Source organism: Trichoderma atroviride, chromosome 3 (assembly GCF_020647795.1).
Source record: "Trichoderma atroviride chromosome 3, complete sequence".
In the NCBI taxonomy this organism is placed as follows: Eukaryota; Fungi; Ascomycota; class Sordariomycetes; order Hypocreales; family Hypocreaceae; genus Trichoderma; species Trichoderma atroviride.
The window spans coordinates 4,089,765-4,110,119 of record NC_089402.1 but is presented as its reverse complement, the minus strand read 5'-3'; the positions used below and the strand labels follow the sequence as shown (position 1 = coordinate 4,110,119).

The following is a 20,355-nucleotide window of genomic DNA, read 5'->3' as shown; positions in this document are numbered from 1 at the left end:
ATATAAATAATAATATAAATTATAATTTTATTACTTTTAACTTAATAATTAAACTTTAGCTATTAAGTATTATTAAGAAATTATTATTTTAAATTTTAAGTATTATATACTTAAAATATAAAATAATTATTAAATATAAAATTAATTACTTTCTTTTAATAATTATTAAATATTTTAAGGATATTAAGTATAATATTATAAGCTTTAATACTTATAATATTATACTAAGATACTTATAATTAAAATAAAGTAATTTACTAATTAATTAAAAAATAAAATAAATACTTTAGGAAAAAAATATTACCTAGGAGCTATAATTAAGCTATAAAAAAAGCAAGGAAGGTAAAAATATACTTTTAAACTTAAAAATAAAATCTTTTATATAATAAAATAAAAAAAATATAAAAGAAAAAATAAAACCTAAGAAAAAGATTAAATTTAATATAAAAAAATTACTAGTATTATTATAATATAATTATTAAAAAGTTAAAGAAGAATAAGTATATATTAATTAAGTTATTATATAAGTTAAAATAAAATTATAAGCTTTAAATAAAGTATTATTAAAAGTAAAAGAAAAAAAAATAAAAAACTAAAAAATATTCTTTAAAAAGCACCTTAATAATACTAAAGGAAATATAAGAAATTATTTAATTTAATACTAGAAATAATATAATTATTTTACTTATAATAGGATTATTATATAAATCTTATAAATAAAAAAATAATAAAGTTTTTTTTAATTTATAACTTTAGTAAAGTAAAACTTAAAATACTTTAAGAATATATATAAAAATAATTAAAAAAAGAATATATTAGGCTATTTACTTTATTAGTTAAATACCTTATTATATTTATATTAAAGAAAAATAAAAAACTTAAATTAGTTATTAATTATAAATAATTAAATAAAATTATTATTAAAGATTAAACCCTATTACTATTAATTATAAAAATTTAAAATTAATTAACTAATATAAATTAATTTATTATCTTAAACCTTAAGAAAATATATAATTTAATTTATATTTATAAAAGAAATAAATAAAAAATAATATTTAAAATATATTATAAATTATTTAAATACTTAATAATATTATTTAAGTTAATTAATATATTAGTAATTTTTTAATAAATAATTAATTATATATTATAAATATATATTAATAACTTTATAATTATATATTTTAATAATATTTTTATTTTTTTAAAAACCCTTAAAAAATATAAAAAATATATTTATAAGGTATTATAAATATTATAAGATACTAATTTACTAATAGAACTTAAGAAATATAGTTTTTATATTTAAAAAGTTAAATTCCTAGAATACTTAATTTTACTAAAATAAGTTTAAATAAACTTAAATAAGCTAAAAGTAATATAAAAATAAAAGCTACTTAATATAAGAAAAGGTATATAAAGTTTCCTAGGTTTAGTAAATTATTATTAATAGTTTATTAAGAATTATAGTAAAATTATTAAACTACTTATAAATATTACTTAACTTAAAAAAGATAAAAAAGGTAAAAAAAAATAAAAAAATAAGAAACTTATATATTAACCTAAAATAAAAAAAGTATTTAAATAACTTAAAAATATACTTTTTAATAAACTTATACTTATTATATATAATCTTAATAAGCTATTAAAAATTAAAACTAATTTATTAGACTTTATTATTAAAGGAGTATTAATATAAAAAAATAAAAAAAGGAAAAACTATTTAATAGTATTTTTTTTATAAAAACTATATAAATTAAAATTAAAATATCTTATTTATAATAAAGAATTTATAATAATTTTTAAAATATTTAAAAAATAGTAATACTATTACTTAAAAAGTAAGTATAAGGTTAAGGTTTATATTAACTATTATAATATTATATACTTTATTAAAACTTAAAAGCTTTTTATATACTAGACCTACTATTTTAAAATACTTTTAAATTTTAATTATAAATTTACTTATTATAAAGGTATTACTAATAAATAAGTAAATACCTTAAGTTAAAAAAAGAAATTCTTTAAAGAAATTCTAGAAATTAAAGCTTAAATTTTAAAAAAAGAATTATAAAAGTAATTATAAATAAATATAAATTAATATTTTATTTATTATAAAAGAATATAATCTTATTTTTAATAAAATAAGGGAATATATATTAAATATGGAATTAAATAAACTTTTAAAAGAAGTAACTATTAAAAAAAGCTTATTAAAATAAAAATAAAAAATCTAAGTATTATTAGAATTATAATTAAAAATAATTTAAGATTTATATTATAATATAATTATAATAATATACTATAATATTAAAATAATATAAAATTATATAATATATTATTATAAATTTTTAAGAATAAAAAATAAAATTTTAAAAGTTATTAAGAAATATAATATATATAAGAAAATAAAAAATAAAAAATATTAGCTATATAAGATATTATAACTAATTTTAATTCTAAAAAAAAATTAGTATATTATTATATTTAATTATATTATTAACTTACTTAAGTTAAGAGATTTATTAATAAAAAAATATTTTAATAATATTTTTATTATTATAAATAAACTCTTAAAGTAAATATACTTTTTACTATATAAGAAAGTATATATAATAAAAAACCTAATATATTTTTATATAAAATATATATTTATAAAATATAAAATATTAAAAGAAATTATATTAAATAAAAAAAGTACTTTTATATTTAAATTCTAGTAAAAATTAATAGTTAAACTTAAAATTTATTATAAGTTAAGTATTATATTTTACTTATAAATAAATAAATAAATAAAATAAATAAATTAAATTATTAAAGTATATTTATAATATTATATTAACCTTTAGTAAAATAATTAGGTTAAAATATTACTAATTATATAATTTAAAATAGTTATTTTTTATATATTACTATTTAAAAAAGCATTAGTAAATAAAAAGATAAGTAAATTAATTATAAATAAAATTATTATTTAAAATATTAAAAAAAAATATAAAATTAAAAAACTAACTTATATATAAATAAATAAAATAATAAAAAAAAAGAGTATTTTATTAAATAAAAAGAATATAATAATAATAAAAACTTATAAGTCCTAGAATAAAAATTTAAAAGAAATACTTAAATAATCTTATAGGAATATTATTAATCCCTAGGAATAGAAATAATAATAGGTTTAACTTAAAGGAGAAGAGGTTAAGTACCTTAACCTTACTTATAAATTAAACCTTATAAAAAATTTATACTTTCTTATTTTAAACTTTTATAAGTTTAATATAGATATATTTTCTTTTTTATAATAATTAGCTTTTTTTATTTTCTTAATATTTAACTTATATTTTACTATTTTTATATTATAATCTTAAAAAATATAATAAAACTTATATAACTATATTAAATAACCTAATACTTTATTAAGCTTTTTTTATTACTTAACTAAAGCCTTTTTTATAAGCTTTTCCTAATACTTTAAATACTTTAGCTTTTTAGTAATATAATTAATTAAAAAATTAATAATAAAATAAAAATAAAAAAAGAAATATTTATAACTTAATATTAGGACTTATAAATTATTATAAGAATAACTTAAGCTATAATAATAAGTGTAATTATTAATACCTTTAACTATTATATAATAAATTTTCTTATTTAAGTATTATATATAAAATATTATCTTAAAACTAAATAAATAAATAAAGTTTAATTAAAAATAATAATAGGTAATAAAATATAACTTTAATAGCACCTTTAACTTTTTAATATAATTAAGTATAATAATAATAATAAAAAAAGGTTACTTACTTAATATAACTAAAGGCTTAGACTTACTTATAAATAATAAGCTAGGCCTTAGGGATAAGACTAATAAAAGAAGAGTATTATATTATAACTTAATAACTTATAGTTATAATAAATAAACCTATAGGGTATATATAATAAAAAAACCTTTAGTTAATATAGCTAATTAAAATTATATTTACTTTAAGAAAGTAAATATTAGTAAATAAATTCCTAATATAAAAAAATATTTACTTTAGGAAAGTAAATATTTATAAATAATAAAATATATATATACTTCTTATACTTACTTAAAGATAGTTTTAAATAGCTAGTTATTAATATAAAATTAAGATTATAATATACTTTATACTACTTACACTCTAGTAACTTTATTTACTATTACTTATATTACCTATTAGGTTTCTTAACTGCTCCGCTAATATAAACCTAGAATTATTTACTAGGTTTATCCCTTAGGAATCTACCCTATACTAACTATCTAGTGTACAGTTCGTCACACTAATTTAAGCTAGTGCGCAAGTCGTGGTTGTGATTCATATTCTAATAGCATTAGCTTTCCAACTACTTTCTTTATTCGATTAATAGAGAGTTGTTTGACTTCTTACAGCTCAGACCGAGGGCTAAGTACGAATTCTGGTGGACTCGCGACGCCGGTAATGATAATCCAACCTCCATTATTCCTTGATGATATAATATGCTCTGGATGTAGCTCTAGCGCTGCCCTGTATCTGCTCGACTTTAGTCTCTGCTTTGTTCTTTATTTCGCTCTTCTATTTCTTCGCGAAGTCCTGAGACCTTTCGGCTTCAGCTGGGCTCTGTGACCGTCTGCTGCGCGGCATGACGATGACCAACTGAGCAAGAAAAATGTCAGTGTATGTTGGGAAAATAGAAGGAGAAGACAAATCTGAAATTCTGCTGCCGCCGGCTGGTGTTACAATATTCCAGCTGTGCCCTGCTCAGCGCCTACGTCCAAGAGCCGAGTGTGCACGCTATGCAGCTGCTTATTCACCTCCTCGCCAAGTGAGAGAATGACTCTTATGCATTAATGTATCTACCTACCCATCATTTAATTCTGCAGCCGTCACTTCCAGATGCATACATGTAGCAATGCTGACCTGTCTTCTTTGAATGTGCTCACAATGAGCTCACATCCTAGTGCATAGCAGCTCATTCCTCAAAAACAAGTATTATAAGCTAGACTAGGAGAGGTAAGTGGCTTTAAATTAGCGCTATAAGTTGCATCTTTAAAAAATGGAAGCATATGCCTTTAATTTTATAGCCTTAGACACCTAAATATGGCAGGCTTAACTTATCCCAGAAGATCATACAGAAGCTGATCTGTTGACCTTCAAACTTGCTGATTTACTATATTAATTTCCTATTCAATCCTTCTTCGCTACAAGCCCGATGTTACAACCCAACCCATATGGTTGCATCAATACCAGTAGGCTTACAAGGTAGAACTCATTAGATTAACTATAGACTCAAGGGCTAATTAAAGCAAGCTTAATAAGCTAAATCTACAGGCTATATAAGCTTAGGATTTTTTACTAAAAGCATAGTCAAAGCATAGCCAACTATATCCATCTATGCTTCAAAGTTTACCTCTTTCTTTATATATTCGTATCTCTCTCTACTCTCAGCTTATTCTATTTTATCTTGCTTTAGTTATTAAATAACAACGCCAATGTCAAGTTCCACAACTGAAAAGGAACGGCCCAACTCTGTGGAAGTCTTCGGTTCCAGCTCCGAGAAGGAAGCTGCCCCGCCATCCCACCCTCCGCATCGGCAAAGAAGAACAAGGCAGAAAACCGCCGTCTATAGTAAGACAAGCAGCAAAGGCAGCACAAGCAACAGCTACCTCGCGCCGCTCGACCAGCTGCCCGTACCCGGCGCTGTAGGCGAGATAGCAAACACAGTTGGAAATGTTCCAAATGGCGCGGTGGATAGGCAACAGCCACCGGCGAAAGGAAAAAGCGAAGCATTGAAGTTACGGCTGGATTTGAACCTGGAGATTGAGTTGGAGCTTAAGGCAAAGATTCATGGAAGTTTAGAACTAACACTGCTGTAAGTTCTTCCTACTGTCTTTCCTTCTCAGTTGCCTTTTTGCTATATATATAAAAGGGAATAGCAATTCAGCTGAGCACTATTTTCTGGCGAATGCGACACCCACATCTCTTTCTTTAGGACAAGATAGCTTTAAGGATACGTCTACATATATTAATAAAAGAAACAACCTAGCTAATGGCATTGCGCTCTTTAAACCACTAGGAACTGAGAGTAAAAAATAAATAGCTGGACAACAAGCGGAAAGTCATGGGAAAGTCATAGGCCAAACAACATCAGGCCTTCTGGGATCTTGGTGAATTATTTTTAGTTGACCTGCTGTAGATCTATTTAATTTAACAGATGGATCCTTAGGGGGGTGATGCTACTACCTAAAAAAGGGGGAGGGGCAAATCATGTATTGATTAATAGCAGTTATGGCTAGGGTGTATATTATGTTATCTTACTAAGTGTAGTAAGGCAAATAGCTACATGTATATACTATTATGCAAAAGTAAATAGATGCCGTATATGCGTGCCATGGATCGAAAGAACTGGGAGAAAAATGTGGCTGCCACGATGACGTATTCATTTGTTCTTTGACTTAGCTTCACAAAAGACGAATGGTTATGTCATTCAGCTAACGTCGATGTAATGTCATTATAATGCAACTGCTAGCCTTTTGTTAAGTAGAGTTTATAAGATTGGGGGAAGGTTGGATTATCTTAAGTCATTGTTACGTTCCGTTTTTTGTCAAAGCATGGGATGATGGTCATCTCGTTTTTTTTAAATGCGTGGTGAGCTGGGCACACTTCCAATGGGTGTGTGTGTGCTGTCATTCTGTTACGCCACTAGGTAATAGATTCAGCGATTGATCCCAGATTTAGTAATCAATATAATAGGACCAGCTGTCTATAAACGATCGCCTTGTGCACCGTTGGATGAGGTGACAAACCGTAAGTGACAGGCTTCTGATGAACGTTTTAGCAATATGAATTGAGATGTGTCATGATGACGCGATATAGGATATGGTGGTGCCTCCCCTCTCTTCTAATCGCCATCGGTTTTGTCTCGCCTAACTCCCGTGTATTAAGTGAAAAGCTCATGTTAATTTCTCAAAACGACCCGAGGGAATGAAAGAACAATCCAAAAATTTCTACAGAGGACAGACCGAAGACTTTGCTATAATTGGTTTAGCAAGCACACACTTCCCTGGCTTTTGCTATATAATGGCAGGCTCCATCGCGTCAGGAGTATAAAAATATATCATACAGTGCTTAAAGCTGGGGACATGGCGAAGTAAGCGCGCTCTATGAGATAGATAAGATATTTTTACTTACTCGTTATATCCATAATGTGTGTCAAGCACCAGGAGCCATCCCTTTTCAATGCTCAGAAGACCGAAAATCCTTATGTCGGGGGTCACTACCACCAACTATGTCCACATGAGTCAACTTGTCGACTTACCCATTTGGAAGACCTAACACTCGGTTTATCGAATACGTCGATTCGAAGTTTGGCCGGAGCTATTAGCGGGGTGGCCTCTAGTGTTGTAACATGTCCTCTGGACGTTATAAAAACCAAATTACAAGGTAGACATGGTCTCCAACTATGGACGCTCGACACCGTTAGCAAACGACGTTCATTTCAAAACAGAGGCATGATAGGTACTGGACGTTCAATATGGCACGAAAGGGGATTGATTAGTATGTACCAAGGACTGGAACCCATCATGCTGGCAAGCTTCTTAAGGGGAACAATATACTTTCCAATATATCATAAAATCAATAATTTTTTGGTAGAAAAGTTTAGTAAGTCACCCCTGCCACGCACCCCATCCTAATAGCCACGCGTAGTACTAACCTGCACCAAACGGCCCACAACATATATGGATATCTTCATGTATATCAGCAGTTACTGGAGGTGCCTGTTCTACATTGATTACATATCCATTGTGGGTTATCAAAACCAGATTAATGTCTCAATCAAGCGCCGCTACCGAGAACACTACTGGAGAGTACAAGTCCATCATAGATGTCGCTCGGAAGATGTATCACCGAGAAGGTGTTACTTCGTTTTATTCAGGACTAACTCCGGCTTTGCTTGGTGTAACAAACATGGCTATACACTTTCCACTGTATGAACAATTTAAGAGATATTTGACAGGAACAGGGCTTGGGAATTGGCGCGAGGACCAGGGACTGTTTCAAGTCTTGGGAATTCTAGCAGCCAGCTCCGCGAGCAAAGCGTGCGCGACTGCAGCCACATATCCACACGAAGTTATTCGAACAAGATTGCAAACACAACGGTTAGTAAGGCCACCATCATACAGAGGCTCATCCATGGATGCAAGTAGTCAATGGAAGGGAATAAATAATGATGGAAGGAGGCCACAGATGTCTCCTATTGTGTACCGAGGTGCGGTCAACACGCTTAAAATAATTCTGCGGGATGAAGGTTGGCGTGCATTGTATTCAGGGATGGGAACTAGCTTGATTGGAGCAATACCAGCCTCTGCCACTACAATGCTAGTGTATGAAGCAGTAGTGCAACTGATTAAGAAGTCGAGGACAAAAGGGAGAAGAAAGCTCAAATTACAGGACGGTTCAACCAAATAGCAACAGACATCCAAGAATATCCACGAGTGTGGAAATAATTGGCGACACCAGCCACTAATGCAGCCCACATTATAAGGCATTCTTTAAAAATTGACCAGTTTGGGTTCTCCCTGCTTTCTGCACAAGCTTATCAATATACTGATAGATCTCTCAACTAAATGATTGCCGTGTGTAGATATCGCATCATTGGATCTGAACTTGCAGCAATACTGGCACCATTTTGCCACCCAATCTATACAAAGAGTCATTCGATCGCTCATGAGAAGCCAGATACTGAAGACAACTAGTGCGGACGCTCTCATTCTCTGAAGTTCTTTACTGTTGATACTTAATAACATGACTCACTAAATTCTATATATTTATATGTAGGACAACATTGATACTGCGGAACACAAATAACTACTTTTTGGGACACATTGTTACGACCCAATACTTTAATGGTCGCACAGAAGTGTGTTCGCTTCTCAAAAGTGAATACAAGTGAACGATTGCCCGTCCCAGGAGGATGTTTAGTTTCACAAAGTGAACACAAGTGAACATCACATTGCATATACTCTTCGCTACACTCGTTAGAATAGTTGGATAGCCAGTTGATATCACAACAATCAGATTGAATCCACTTGATACACTCTACTAGTTGCGTGACAAAGACATTACCCGAATATCCAGCCTGACCTATCCGCCAACATAAACCAGGACCGTTCTCTGAGCCTCAATGGCTTGCCCCTTGGGAATACGTATTTATATTAACCTATGGCTGCACGGTTCGTCACATTTCCGGCGAACCGTCTGGTGGAATTCATTCAGGGCCGCCTGGGCATTCGTGAAGCTTTCTTCGGGTTCCCAGCTATCGGTATTTCAGTCGTAATTTTTCTATCCCACTAGGTATCGGAGTTTTATCATGATTTACGCTTAGTTTAAGTGATGTTATCTTATTGACTTTGTATTTGAGTTATTTGCCTTCAATAACGATTTCGTCTTTGATGAGTTTTCCTGTGTCTTTGACTATCACGCTTCTTTTTGAATAATATAATTTTTTTCAAATCATCTGCTTAAATAATTACTTATTCTATATTTTCTCTTTTTCTTGGTAACCTGTAGGGTTCAGGTTCGTATCCTTTACCTGCATAGAACGGTATACAGTTTGTCAATTCTGAAACCGTACTATTATAGGAGAACCATACCACTGGCAGGTATTCTACGCAATCGTCCTGTTCAAGTTAATTGTCACGGCCTGAATCGATAAGGTATATACATCGGCAAAGTACGGATGGGATCCATGGTTAAGGCAGGGCTCTTGGTCTTACGCCGATATGTAACTCTTGGAATTGTGAGAAGATGAGACTAATGACTTTTTCTTACGAAGTACAATAGTATAATATACAGAAATAATACAGAAATAAAACCACTGGGTATATATGTTTGATTATTACGATAATCCAAATATTTTAGATAGCCAGTCGATAACAAAGTATTACGACCGAATATAAGCTTACTCTTCTATTCTACTACTCACTTGTGACTAAAACTTTCAAGTAACTTCCTCTAATTTCTGTAACATAAACCCAACAACTGGTTTATTACCTTGGAACCTACTCTATACTCATAAGTATAGACCAGGACGTCACAGTATGTCTGAACTGAAAACCGTTTAGACGGAACTGGCACTTGAGAAGGATGGAGGGCCGCGAGATTGGACTGGCTAATCTCAAATACGGCATAGACAGTGGCCATTTCGAGGTAAGAGCGATGTAAATTAACGAGGAATACTCCTAATATCTGATAGATGAAAATTTTCAATCCAAGGCCTCTACTGTACTGACTATCGAGTTCTCTCATACGTCATTCAGTGTCTTCCGGACAAATATTCTCAATTAGGATTTACCACTTCACAAGTTCATCGATCCTTGAATTGATATTAAGTTAGACTTGTCAGGTCGTGAAAATTATCTACATGGCTTAGATAGGAAATGGTTGGATAATGGCGATAAAAAAGACGACCAGCATCGCACATCGAAGGCGGCTGATACAGTGCCGTGATCGCATACTAGGAGCCGTCCGCCAATCGGAACCAAAGGCGACTCACTAGGCCCAGATACAAAAAAGGCTGCAACTGCAAGGCTTGTAGGAAGGAGTACGTCGAGAATAAGTCGCAGTGATAAAAGGGAGCTATAGCAATGCCTCCCATTTGCGAAACAAGAGTCGACTCCCGGCCTTTTCAGCCATGTTAAGCACAGAAGAGTCGCACTAAAAAGTACGCCTATTTCCTTCTCGATGGGATTGCTCGTCTGCTCCCACGTGCAAGAAATCCCGGCACAGGTCAGCCAGGTGGATCCGTGAACTCTAGCTAGGGATATGACGCCATCTTACAACTGAGTATCAGCTGTTCCTACAGGCATTCTTTCACATGTCAATTTTTGGGCATTTTTCAGTGCGTCGGAGAAAGGAGAGATTAGCGGCCGTCAAACATTACTCAACAAATCGAACTAGAGATACTGTCTCAACGGAAATGCACATGCCAAACCTGCTAAATGGACCCATTGCTGATATAAACACCATTATCCCACGGAAAACCTCTGGATGCCTCTTTGAAATTGGGGCAGCGCACGTATTTTCCTTCCGGGCGATGTCATCACCCACTGGGTAACTCAATTACACCCATCTCAAGCTTTCTCTATTAGCGGTAACATACCTGCCTTCACCATGATAGGCATATCCACCTGGGACTACGTTTTCATTCGAACATGCATATTCCTCCTGCGCCTCATTGCACCCCTTAGCGTTATCTATTCGCTCGTCAGCTGCTTAATCCATTTCCCGTTCCATATCCCCCATGTGCTAGAGGTATGGCTCAATCTCGAGACAGTATTCTACCTTCTCATCTATCTCCCGCGCAAAAATTACCTCCAGACAGTCGTGACACATCCCGCCGCCGGCCGTGACGATCGCCGGAGGTTGTTCCAGCGCTGCCACAGTAATATCCCGGATCCGGACCGGTATTTAACGAAATGGTTCCGTGATGCGCCGGTAGCAGAGATTAAACGGGAGAACGTCAAGGATTTCTTCCGGTGGGCGTTCCTAAACTCCGGCGAGCCTGATCCGGCATATGACGAGGAGCTGGGGGGAGTATATTGGAGAGATGGAGAAGTTGTTGGGGAGGAAGCTGGAACCTGGCCGCGGTGATGCGCAGTGTCTTAGATTAACGCTTGACAAGGTCGAGATGTCGCATCGGAGTTTGTTATGGTATCTGGTAAGTTTTCATGGTGGGCAACGCAATGAACTACTCGCCCATGGTACAAAGTCAAGGAGGCTTACTAACTTGACTCTTATAGTGTGTGTTTGTTGTCGATACGTTAGCATCTATCTATTTGCGCTACTACTCCTTCGACTTCCACCGCACGTCCTTGTTCCAGTTTCTCGCCGTCTTCCCCACGCGCCTCCTTACTCTCTTCACCACCTATCGTTCCCCTGCGAGAACTCTCACTTACTGGTACCGGCCGCATACTTCCAGGACCAGGCTCCCCATTTTATTTATACACGGTATTGGTGTTGGCCTTTACATGTACATACCATTCCTGGCCGACCTTAATGCCGAAGATAGCAAGGACCCATCGGATGGGCAGGTGGGAATCATTGCTATAGAAATAATGCCAATAAGCTCTCGGATAACGTCTGAGGCAATGTTAAAGGACGAGATGTGCGAGGAGGTTCATTGCATTATAACGGCACATGGGTGGGAAAGATTTATGCTAGTGTCACATTCGTGAGTCGCCCTCTTGTTTTCTGAATTTGTGTCTTGGACATTGCCCTATATTAACTTCATCTCTATGAAGCTACGGAAGCGTGGTTGCTACACATCTCCTCCACACGCCACAGATCGCAAGCAAAATCGGGCCGATTTTGTTTGTTGATCCTGTGTCATTCCTGCTACATCTCCCCGAGGTAGCATATAATTTTGTAACATTCTCCTTGCATTACTACTAACGATCTCCGCTAACTTCGACACTTCAGATCTGTCGGAAGCCGACTCACGTTAGTGAACACCTGCTCTCCTACTTCGGCGCCAAAGACATGGGCGTCGCGCATACGTTATTCCGACGTTTCATATGGTCTGATAATGCCTTGTGGAAGGAAGACATCCAGCACCATCGCGTGGCCGTTGTGCTAGCCGGCAGAGACGCAATCGTGGACACGAATGCAGTTGCAGCGTATCTGACGGGCACAGATGACTGGTCTCTGGAGACTAAAAGCTGGGAAAATGGAGTATGGAAAGGTGACGGGCTGGATGTGTTGTGGTTTCAAGATTTAGATCACGGGGGGGGTCTTTGGCCGGAGGAGGACGAGAACGAGGTTGGTGGATATTGTTAAGAGATTCGCTGCGCAGGAATAGTTGTCTATGTAGTCTCATAGCGGCCGTGACCCAAAATAGTTCACACGAAGTGGTTTCGATTCTTGCAGTCCTACACTGGCGCAGGCGGGACGAGAGAGACGATTAGTTACGTGAAGGAAATCAGCAACAACCATTACGGCTTTTTGGCAATAAGCTAGGTTCGTGGATCCCAGGGTAGCGTAGGATGCAATCTCCTCCACTTAGTAGTCACCCATCCGGGGGGGTCCCATCCGCCCCTCCAACCCAAACTATCGCGACAGTCGGAATTCAGGTTTTTCGATAAGATACAAGGCCAGGGAAGATGCTGAGCTCAAATTTCATTGCAAATGCTAAGTGGCATAATCTTCTTGGAAATAATCACATCATTCATTGCTACAAACTCGTGTGCCTTATTTGTTGAAATTAAACACTCCTGCGATAACGATAAAGATTACCATTTTAAGGATGTTTTGTATAAAGGATATCTATCACAATATCTCATCTCAACCAGATAGTATCATAAAGGTCAAAATGAGTGTCGCGGGTTTTCTTAGTTAATTTAGTACTAATAAGGTGACGGCTATTTGTGGGCTTTGTTTTTAGTTTGTACCCTCGCAGGCACTGCAAGCCCCGCCGCTGGCACACTCATTTTTCAACTTTACGGTATAATGCTGGCGTGTTGCAGACGCAAATTGAGGGAAATCGGTTGAGAGGGGACGGAGGAAGAACGCCATTCACTACCAAAACATTAATTCTCACCCCCCAACAACTTCCTCGGAGCACTCCACTTCGATGTGGCCAATCAGCTAGTTTTATCTTCTTCCACCAGCAGCGACGCCTCGGAGCCACATTGCGTTAAGCCTCCACCCTCGACTTGCTAGAAGCCCAGCGCAATAATGTGACAACGCAAGAGAAGGCCTTGGGTGTGCGAACATAGGTTGATTCCATTCAGTCAAATCCTAGGCCGATGCTTCACCAAAGTTTCTACAACAAGTGATCATGATGAATGCTTGACTGACTTGACAAAATCTCCAAAGCGGGCCGTACAGTGCTAGAAATTTGGGTTTACATTGCTGCCTAACTTTCATTTGCAAGTTAATCTAGTCTGATTTGAGAATTAGCGTGCTACCAACTTAGTAGGGTCCTATTTAATGAACTTTACAACAGTCGCCACCGCCAGCGTCATTGATAATTTACAACTATAACTAGTTAATCTGATCCTGTATGTTTTTATAGCTGTTAGAACGGTGAATCTACTGAGTTAAGGCTTGAATGAGTCATAATATTTTCAAAAAGAATAAAAATTTCCGATTATTGCAAACAATGGACTCTAGCATCACTGACAAGTACAAACAAACAGTCATGGATAAAGCGCCTACAGATAGCCATGCTCTTGCTCAAGAAAGTGTTGCCAATATAGACCCCCAACTCAAAGATGGAGACCGCTACATTGAACACAATACTCTCCAAGCCGCAACTTCTGGTTGGAATAGCGAAACCGCTACCCCCATACAATTATATGCCGGTATTCGAAACGGAGACTTTTGGACTTTGATAAGGCGTTTTAACAAGCAAATCTTCCATGTTAAGAGAATAGACAAGCAGCCGCTGTCAAATCTTGATATGAATATCGCAGCTGGTGAAGACATCACAGCAGAGAAGGTGCAAGCACATGCTGAGCGATTCTATATGACTGTCGTTGTAAGCTTAGTTGCGCTCTATAAGCATATGGCTCTCCTGCGAGCGTGGCGAGACAACAGAACGTTTTATTTTTTTGGCACCTATTCAATCGCCTGGCTTGTTGATCTGCTTGCACCTACCTTGATTCTTTTTCTCATAGTGTTAATCGTCTGTCCACCTGCCAGAGACATTTGCTTTCCACCAGCACCGGCATCGCTTATTAGTTCTCGCACTGGAGCTGTAAAAAAACCAATTGCAGGGGTACTGGCTTCTGAATCTGTTACGGGAGCTCCAGAAGAAAATAGTGGCGAAGCGATTGAACAAGAGGCCCATAGCTTCATCTACAGCATTAGTACGGTGAGTTTCATATCTGCTCCTACGTCTATTGATATGCCATGAATCCAAAAACTGATTTTACTAATTGCAGCTTTTAATGAACATTTCTTCGGGCGAGTTCTCCCAGGAAGAAGAAGATTCTGTTGGGCCAGAACACGTGGTTCAAGATGTCTCAGATGTTGTGAATGCCGACCAGAGTGGGGAAAAAAATCATGATAGGACAAAAGAGCCCGTTGCACGCGCTGTGCATAGCTTTCATACACACTCCGCATTGCACATATTCCCCGAGCTCATCGACACTTATGAACGACTCGGCAATGCATTGAGCCCGACCTCACCTTTTCCTATTCATCGCCCAAGGCTGATCATGGCTACTTGTTTGCTACCACTACTTATGATATCATGTTTTGGTTCGTGCTATGGCGTGATGAAAGTATTGGGATTGTTTGCGGGAGCTGTATTCTTTGGCAAGCCCATCATCGAACGCGGCGTTTTCATTATTGACTACAGGTGCCCTGATTGGCGTCGGCATACAGAGATGCGGAATTCAATCCTTAGAGGAGTACCCACGAATGCTCAGATCGCCATTACTCTCCTTCGTACCGGAGAGAACAATAAAACTCCTCAACCTCCGCCACCCCCATCCCATGGACCACCTAATGTACACCTGAACGTCGATGATTACGATCTAGCCCATCTTGGTACGTTAAAGAATTTTATATGCTATCGTCTAATGGAGGCTGACCTAAGTCTTGGACAGGTGCTTCTGAAGAGGACACAAAGATGGCCATCAACCCAGTGTCAGATAAGGAATACTCTAAACAGACATACGATAGGCAGGAAGAGGGTGAACCTAGCACCACACGCCGCATTGCTCAGCGTATCAAGCGAACCACCAAGGATGGAATACAGGCAATCAACAAGATCGCCAAGGCCGCGGAACCATCAAACTCGGGGCATCTCCAAGGCGAACAAAGTGTCAAAACGTTAGAAACCAACGGTGGCCCTGTTTGTTTTTCTGCCTGTTACAAAGGCAAGAAAGGGTGCTTATATATCACTACCGCAGCTACAACACCGGCTATTAGTTGGATGAGCGAGAATGAGGACTTGGACACTACGTGGACTGTAGCAATTGCGGATATTAGAGGGGTTAGGAAAGTGAGCGGTGTTGGTAGTTTGGGTGGTAAAAGGAGAGCTCTTGTAGACTGGGCCCTGGAGAGAGAGACAATGGGAGGTTTGGTGCTAAAGACAGAACCAGACGGTGAGTTTTGTTTAACTGCTGTCAGCTTGAGAGACGCAGTCTTCAATCGAATCATTTCTGTAGGTAGTCAGATGTGGGAGGTTTGGTAGCGACCTCGAGATGAGGAAATTTGTCTTCTGATGCACGTACAATGGTAATCCTTCTGTGTCTAATCATTTAGGAAACACAATGTATTATAAGATTCCCTTGCTAAGTAAGATAAGTATACTTTATTTGATGATAAATAAAATTATAATATTATATAATATTAATGAAAATTTTAAATGATTTCTTATAAAGTTAAATTTGCTGCTTCTTTATTTGGCTGCCGCCATCATTGTCGATAATCGCAATACACAAAGCATCCCCAACTTTATGCTCATAACAGCAGCGCCTACGTCTACGAACCGAGATTACTAATAAGGTGGCGAAAAACGCGATCCCATCCACTAATATAGAAACTCAAGACCTCAACGCATGACTTGCTCTCCGTTCATGAATACCATCTTTTACAAAGAGCCATGAGAAGGTCACGGCCTGCTCCCCCGGAAGTGGCATTGCGCCAACGCCATCCCTTAGGGACAGGCTTATTCACAGAAGCTATCAACGTAGCCAAGGTCACCGAAAACAAAGCAGAGAAAGCACTCCTCCTATGGGGCGACCTCCCCGCCTGGCGCCGCGACAACGCTTTCATTCACTCTGGCTATTGTCAGATCCGTCCTTCCTACTTGCACTCGCTTCGGTCCCTCTTTAATCTGCATAATGAATCCGTCAACGTCTGGTCGCACCTCCTCGGTGCCATAGCAGCTGTCGCTAGCTCGTTCTACTTGTACTGCGTCATCCGCCCGCGCTACGATTCTATTACGCCATCTGACGTGCTCGTCTTCGCATTCTTTATTGGTGGCGCAGTGTTGTGCCTTGGCATGAGCGCGACGTTCCACGCTGTGCTCAATCACAGCCAGAAGGTGGCGCGGTGGGGAAATAAGCTGGATTATACGGGAATTGTTGTGTTGATTGTGGGAAGCTTCGTGCCGGCACTGTATTATGGCTTTTTTTTGCATGCCTATGCTGTTCGCGGCGTATTTATGCCTGGTGAGTCTAGCTTTGAGAGGGCGCGAGGTAACGGTCACGGCGACTGACAAAGACCCAGATATGTCTGCTTGGCACCGGATGCGCCATTGTCTCGTGGGTAGAGCAGTTCCGCACCCCAAAATGGCGGCCATACCGAGCCATGATGTTCACCAGCCTCGGCTTATCCGGCTTCATCCCTGTTATTCACGGCGTCACCATCTACGGCTACAAGGGGTTCGAGGACAGAACCAGCGTTACCTGGATCATTGTCCACGGTGCCATGTATATCTTCGGCGCAGCTCTCTACGTGGTCAGCCATCAGAATCGTCTCCCACGGTGGTGGTATCTAACTGACTAACTGGGAATGTAGGCTCGATGGCCGGAGAGAAGTTTTCCAGGAGCATTTGACATCTGGGGCAGCTCCCATCAGATCTTCCACATGTTTGTCCTGCTCGCCGCGGCAACGCACTTCTATGGCATGGTGAAGGCGTTTGACTATCATCACACGATCTTGGGATCTTCGTGCTTGACCGAATAAATTCATTATATTAGATTAAAGTTAGGAGGTGCAAACCCGCTATTGACGGCAAGAAAGACCTGCCAATATCCTCTCTATATCATTGTAACGCGAGTTTTATATCCAGGTAAACTGCCATTTTAAACGCTGGGTTTGATCAATCTTGGAAAATTTAAATATCGTTATTGGCTGGGAAGTTGTCTTGCATGTTCTTATCGGTACTTCTAGCCTCGACTTAAGGCACTGTTAACAAACCAGACCCTGTATCAGCCTCTGGCACATCACAGACCAACAGTGAGCTTCAATATTAGCCATTGATAGCATGACATAAACCCGGTGGAGTAGGAGGCGGCGCAGAGATCGCGGTAGGGCTGATTTATCCCCGCATCTCCAAGTCACTCTCTTCATTAGCTTCTCCTAAGGCTTTCTGGGCCATGCTCGCTGCTGGATGAGTTGAGCTCATCTTTGCAAGCAGTAGGGATGCATGAACGGTCGCTGAAATCTCGAAGTATGAAGGGGTTGTTGGATACCCATAATGGCTGGTGGCGACGGAATTATACTCTTGTAGTTGCGCCGTATTGATTAGGGGGTCCCCTAAACGTAAATGCGTATTGTCCAATGGTGAGCCTTCTCCTTCCAAAGCAAGGCTAAATAGACCGGAAGTGCAGACAAAATAGGGGATGAGCGCAGACACGCGCCGCAGAGTAAAGAGATCATCGTAAGACTGTGCCAATGCCAGGATGGATTGAGCAGACTGTTTACATATATCGTAGGGCTGAATGTTAGGATGTCCCACAGGAATGCTAATAAAGGGCCTAAAAGCGCAGAGGAGACCAAAGTGATAGTACATACTGCATCCATTAGGCTTTTTGAACCCTGTTTGCAGTGAATGGCGGGGGGGGGGGGGGGGAGGCTTGATCACTTACTGAACAAATAGAGCAAACGGTGATCTGCTGCCCTCGGAGTTGAGAATAGCGAACATGCTCTCATACCACTCAAGGCACTTCGTGTAAAAAACCTCAACATCGTTCAAATCCAATTGGATACCTGGTTGAACTGATGTTATAATTTTATGCACCCACTCGGTTAGCTGAAAAACCATCCGCATAATGGTCTGATATTTAAGCAACGGTGAACTGTGCGTAACTGCGGTGAAACCTGCCGCTTTGTCACTAAGACTGTTCCCACCATGGTCAACTTTACATGAACACTCACGAGAATTGGAACTATTATCGACCATAGTCTCTCCGATGTCACTCGATAGGTGATTTAAAATTGACAAATCCTCCTGCAGTTCATAGCTTCTTGCATCAAAGAGTTGGCCCGTTGTCAAAGGTAATATGCTGTATCACCTTTTTAGCTAAACTTCTCGTATGAGATGACTCATTCTGAAGCGTACCGACTTAATGATACAGCACCACAATATGTACTGGTCCGTACTCTGGTATACTGCACGTCTCCCTCCTCGCCCATTGTAGATTTACGCTGACAGTACTCTGTGATGCTACTTAGAAATTCCTGGGCAAGTGTTTGAGCTTGTAACTCTTGTCCGCAACGGAATTCATAGAGTGACAGTATCCCGAGCGCTTGAATATCTGGAAGCCTGTCGGACAGCGATCCACCATTTTGAACCTCAGACTTGGCTTCGTCGAAGAATATTTTGCTTCTAAGCCATCCAGAAGAAGGGACTCCTGTGTCGTCCTTCTTTTCGTTGACCAGCCGGGTCGCCAGTGCGAGTATAGCATGTACCAGTGTCGACGAACAAAATCGAGTAGAACCGCTATGAAAATCACGCAAGAATAGGTCATATGTTAGAAGACTGAATGGTAAATATTCCCATGTAAATAAAGCATCAAACAGGTGGTGTATATGAGCCCTTGTCCACCCAGTTTGGGTCCATGTATCTGTTTGCGAGTGGGACGTATAAGCATCAAGTGGGAGTGGTGGAAGGGACCAACTAGTCGCTCGATTGGTTGTGTTGCCTGAGAGGTCATCATCGTCGAACCTAGGGTAACACGACTTCCACGACCGTAGTTGGCCGAAACAAGGTGAGTCGGCTAATTTCTCATTGCTTGTGGTGGAAGATGCTCGTCGCTGTCGCCGTTTGGCAGTTCGTGACGGGCCAGCGCTGTAGTCACTGCCTTCCTCTTCCTTAAAGTCCTTCTTATGAGACCTGCTACAATCTGTCGAACGCTTAAAAGTGGTCTGATAAGCGCCGGATTCTTTATCGGAGGCTAAGTCACTGAGTAGCTTTTGATTTTCTTCATTGATTTTCTTCAATCGCTCGATTTCGGCTCGTAAGTTGTCTTTTGATTCCCGTCGATTATAGTCGTACGAGCACACTTCACCATCTTCCTCACATCTTTGGCAAGGGATTTGGCCGTCGCACTAAGAAAAAAGAATTAATACATTTTGACACATGGTAGTAGACTGATGTAGAGCCGAGCGGACCATTGGAATATGGCTTTCACGAACCTTTGATCGCTTCTTGCGGCAGTGCTTGCAGGCTGTTTGCACCACATCCCGAGGCATGCTTTCGCTGATTTGGTACGACCCCAGAGGTTGTTTTAATGTTATTTCTCGCTATGTTACTGCTTCAGTTACACGGCTCTTCTTGAGCTTATATAAATCGTACTTTCGTTTCGTTAAGTGATGAATTTAGCATTCCAGA

At 37.8% G+C, this 20,355-nt stretch overlaps 7 protein-coding genes across 7 annotated transcripts; 6 read left to right on the top strand and 1 right to left on the bottom strand.

Annotated features, from left to right (window-relative positions):
* Window positions 1–5,202: 5,202 nt before the first annotated feature.
* TrAtP1_006616 (uncharacterized protein) lies at window positions 5,203–6,127 on the top strand. The gene is made up of 3 exons (XM_014093820.2): window positions 5,203–5,264; window positions 5,313–5,874; window positions 6,079–6,127. Exons 2-3 carry the CDS (start codon window positions 5,495–5,497, stop codon window positions 6,083–6,085), a joined length of 387 nt encoding a protein of 128 aa, XP_013949295.1. The 5' UTR covers window positions 5,203–5,264; window positions 5,313–5,494; the 3' UTR covers window positions 6,086–6,127.
* Window positions 6,128–11,174: 5,047 nt separating this feature from the next.
* TrAtP1_006615 (uncharacterized protein) lies at window positions 11,175–11,654 on the top strand (the record flags this gene model as incomplete). The annotated part of the gene is made up of 1 exon (XM_066113202.1): window positions 11,175–11,654. The coding sequence occupies one exon, from the start codon at window positions 11,175–11,177 to the stop codon at window positions 11,652–11,654; it is 480 nt and encodes a 159-aa protein (XP_065969288.1).
* Window positions 11,655–11,691: 37 nt separating this feature from the next.
* TrAtP1_006614 (uncharacterized protein) lies at window positions 11,692–12,839 on the top strand (the record flags this gene model as incomplete). The annotated part of the gene is made up of 4 exons (XM_066113201.1): window positions 11,692–11,721; window positions 11,804–12,234; window positions 12,305–12,428; window positions 12,483–12,839. 4 exons carry the CDS (start codon window positions 11,692–11,694, stop codon window positions 12,837–12,839), a joined length of 942 nt encoding a protein of 313 aa, XP_065969287.1.
* A 1,324-nt stretch (window positions 12,840–14,163) lies between these two features.
* TrAtP1_006613 (uncharacterized protein) lies at window positions 14,164–16,304 on the top strand (the record flags this gene model as incomplete). Its single annotated transcript, XM_066113200.1, has 3 exons — window positions 14,164–14,541; window positions 14,948–15,557; window positions 15,617–16,304. 3 exons carry the CDS (start codon window positions 14,164–14,166, stop codon window positions 16,204–16,206), a joined length of 1,578 nt encoding a protein of 525 aa, XP_065969286.1. The 3' UTR covers window positions 16,207–16,304.
* A 313-nt stretch (window positions 16,305–16,617) lies between these two features.
* TrAtP1_006612 (uncharacterized protein) lies at window positions 16,618–17,235 on the top strand (the record flags this gene model as incomplete). Its single annotated transcript, XM_066113199.1, has 1 exon — window positions 16,618–17,235. One exon carries the CDS (start codon window positions 16,618–16,620, stop codon window positions 17,233–17,235), a length of 618 nt encoding a protein of 205 aa, XP_065969285.1.
* A 92-nt stretch (window positions 17,236–17,327) lies between these two features.
* TrAtP1_006611 (uncharacterized protein) lies at window positions 17,328–17,705 on the top strand (the record flags this gene model as incomplete). The annotated part of the gene is made up of 2 exons (XM_014093824.2): window positions 17,328–17,477; window positions 17,538–17,705. The coding sequence occupies 2 exons, from the start codon at window positions 17,328–17,330 to the stop codon at window positions 17,703–17,705; spliced, it is 318 nt and encodes a 105-aa protein (XP_013949299.2).
* Window positions 17,706–18,060: 355 nt separating this feature from the next.
* On the bottom strand, window positions 18,061–19,157 carry TrAtP1_006610 (uncharacterized protein; the record flags this gene model as incomplete). Its single annotated transcript, XM_066113198.1, has 4 exons — window positions 18,061–18,535; window positions 18,611–18,842; window positions 18,900–19,027; window positions 19,084–19,157. 4 exons carry the CDS (start codon window positions 19,155–19,157, stop codon window positions 18,061–18,063), a joined length of 909 nt encoding a protein of 302 aa, XP_065969284.1.
* Window positions 19,158–20,355: the final 1,198 nt, after the last annotated feature.

What these genes read in the sequence shown, in the direction of transcription:
- TrAtP1_006616 (XM_014093820.2), top strand. Translation starts at nt 5,495, where the DNA reads ATGTCAAGTTCCACAACTGAAAAGGAACGGCCCAACTCTGTGGAAGTC.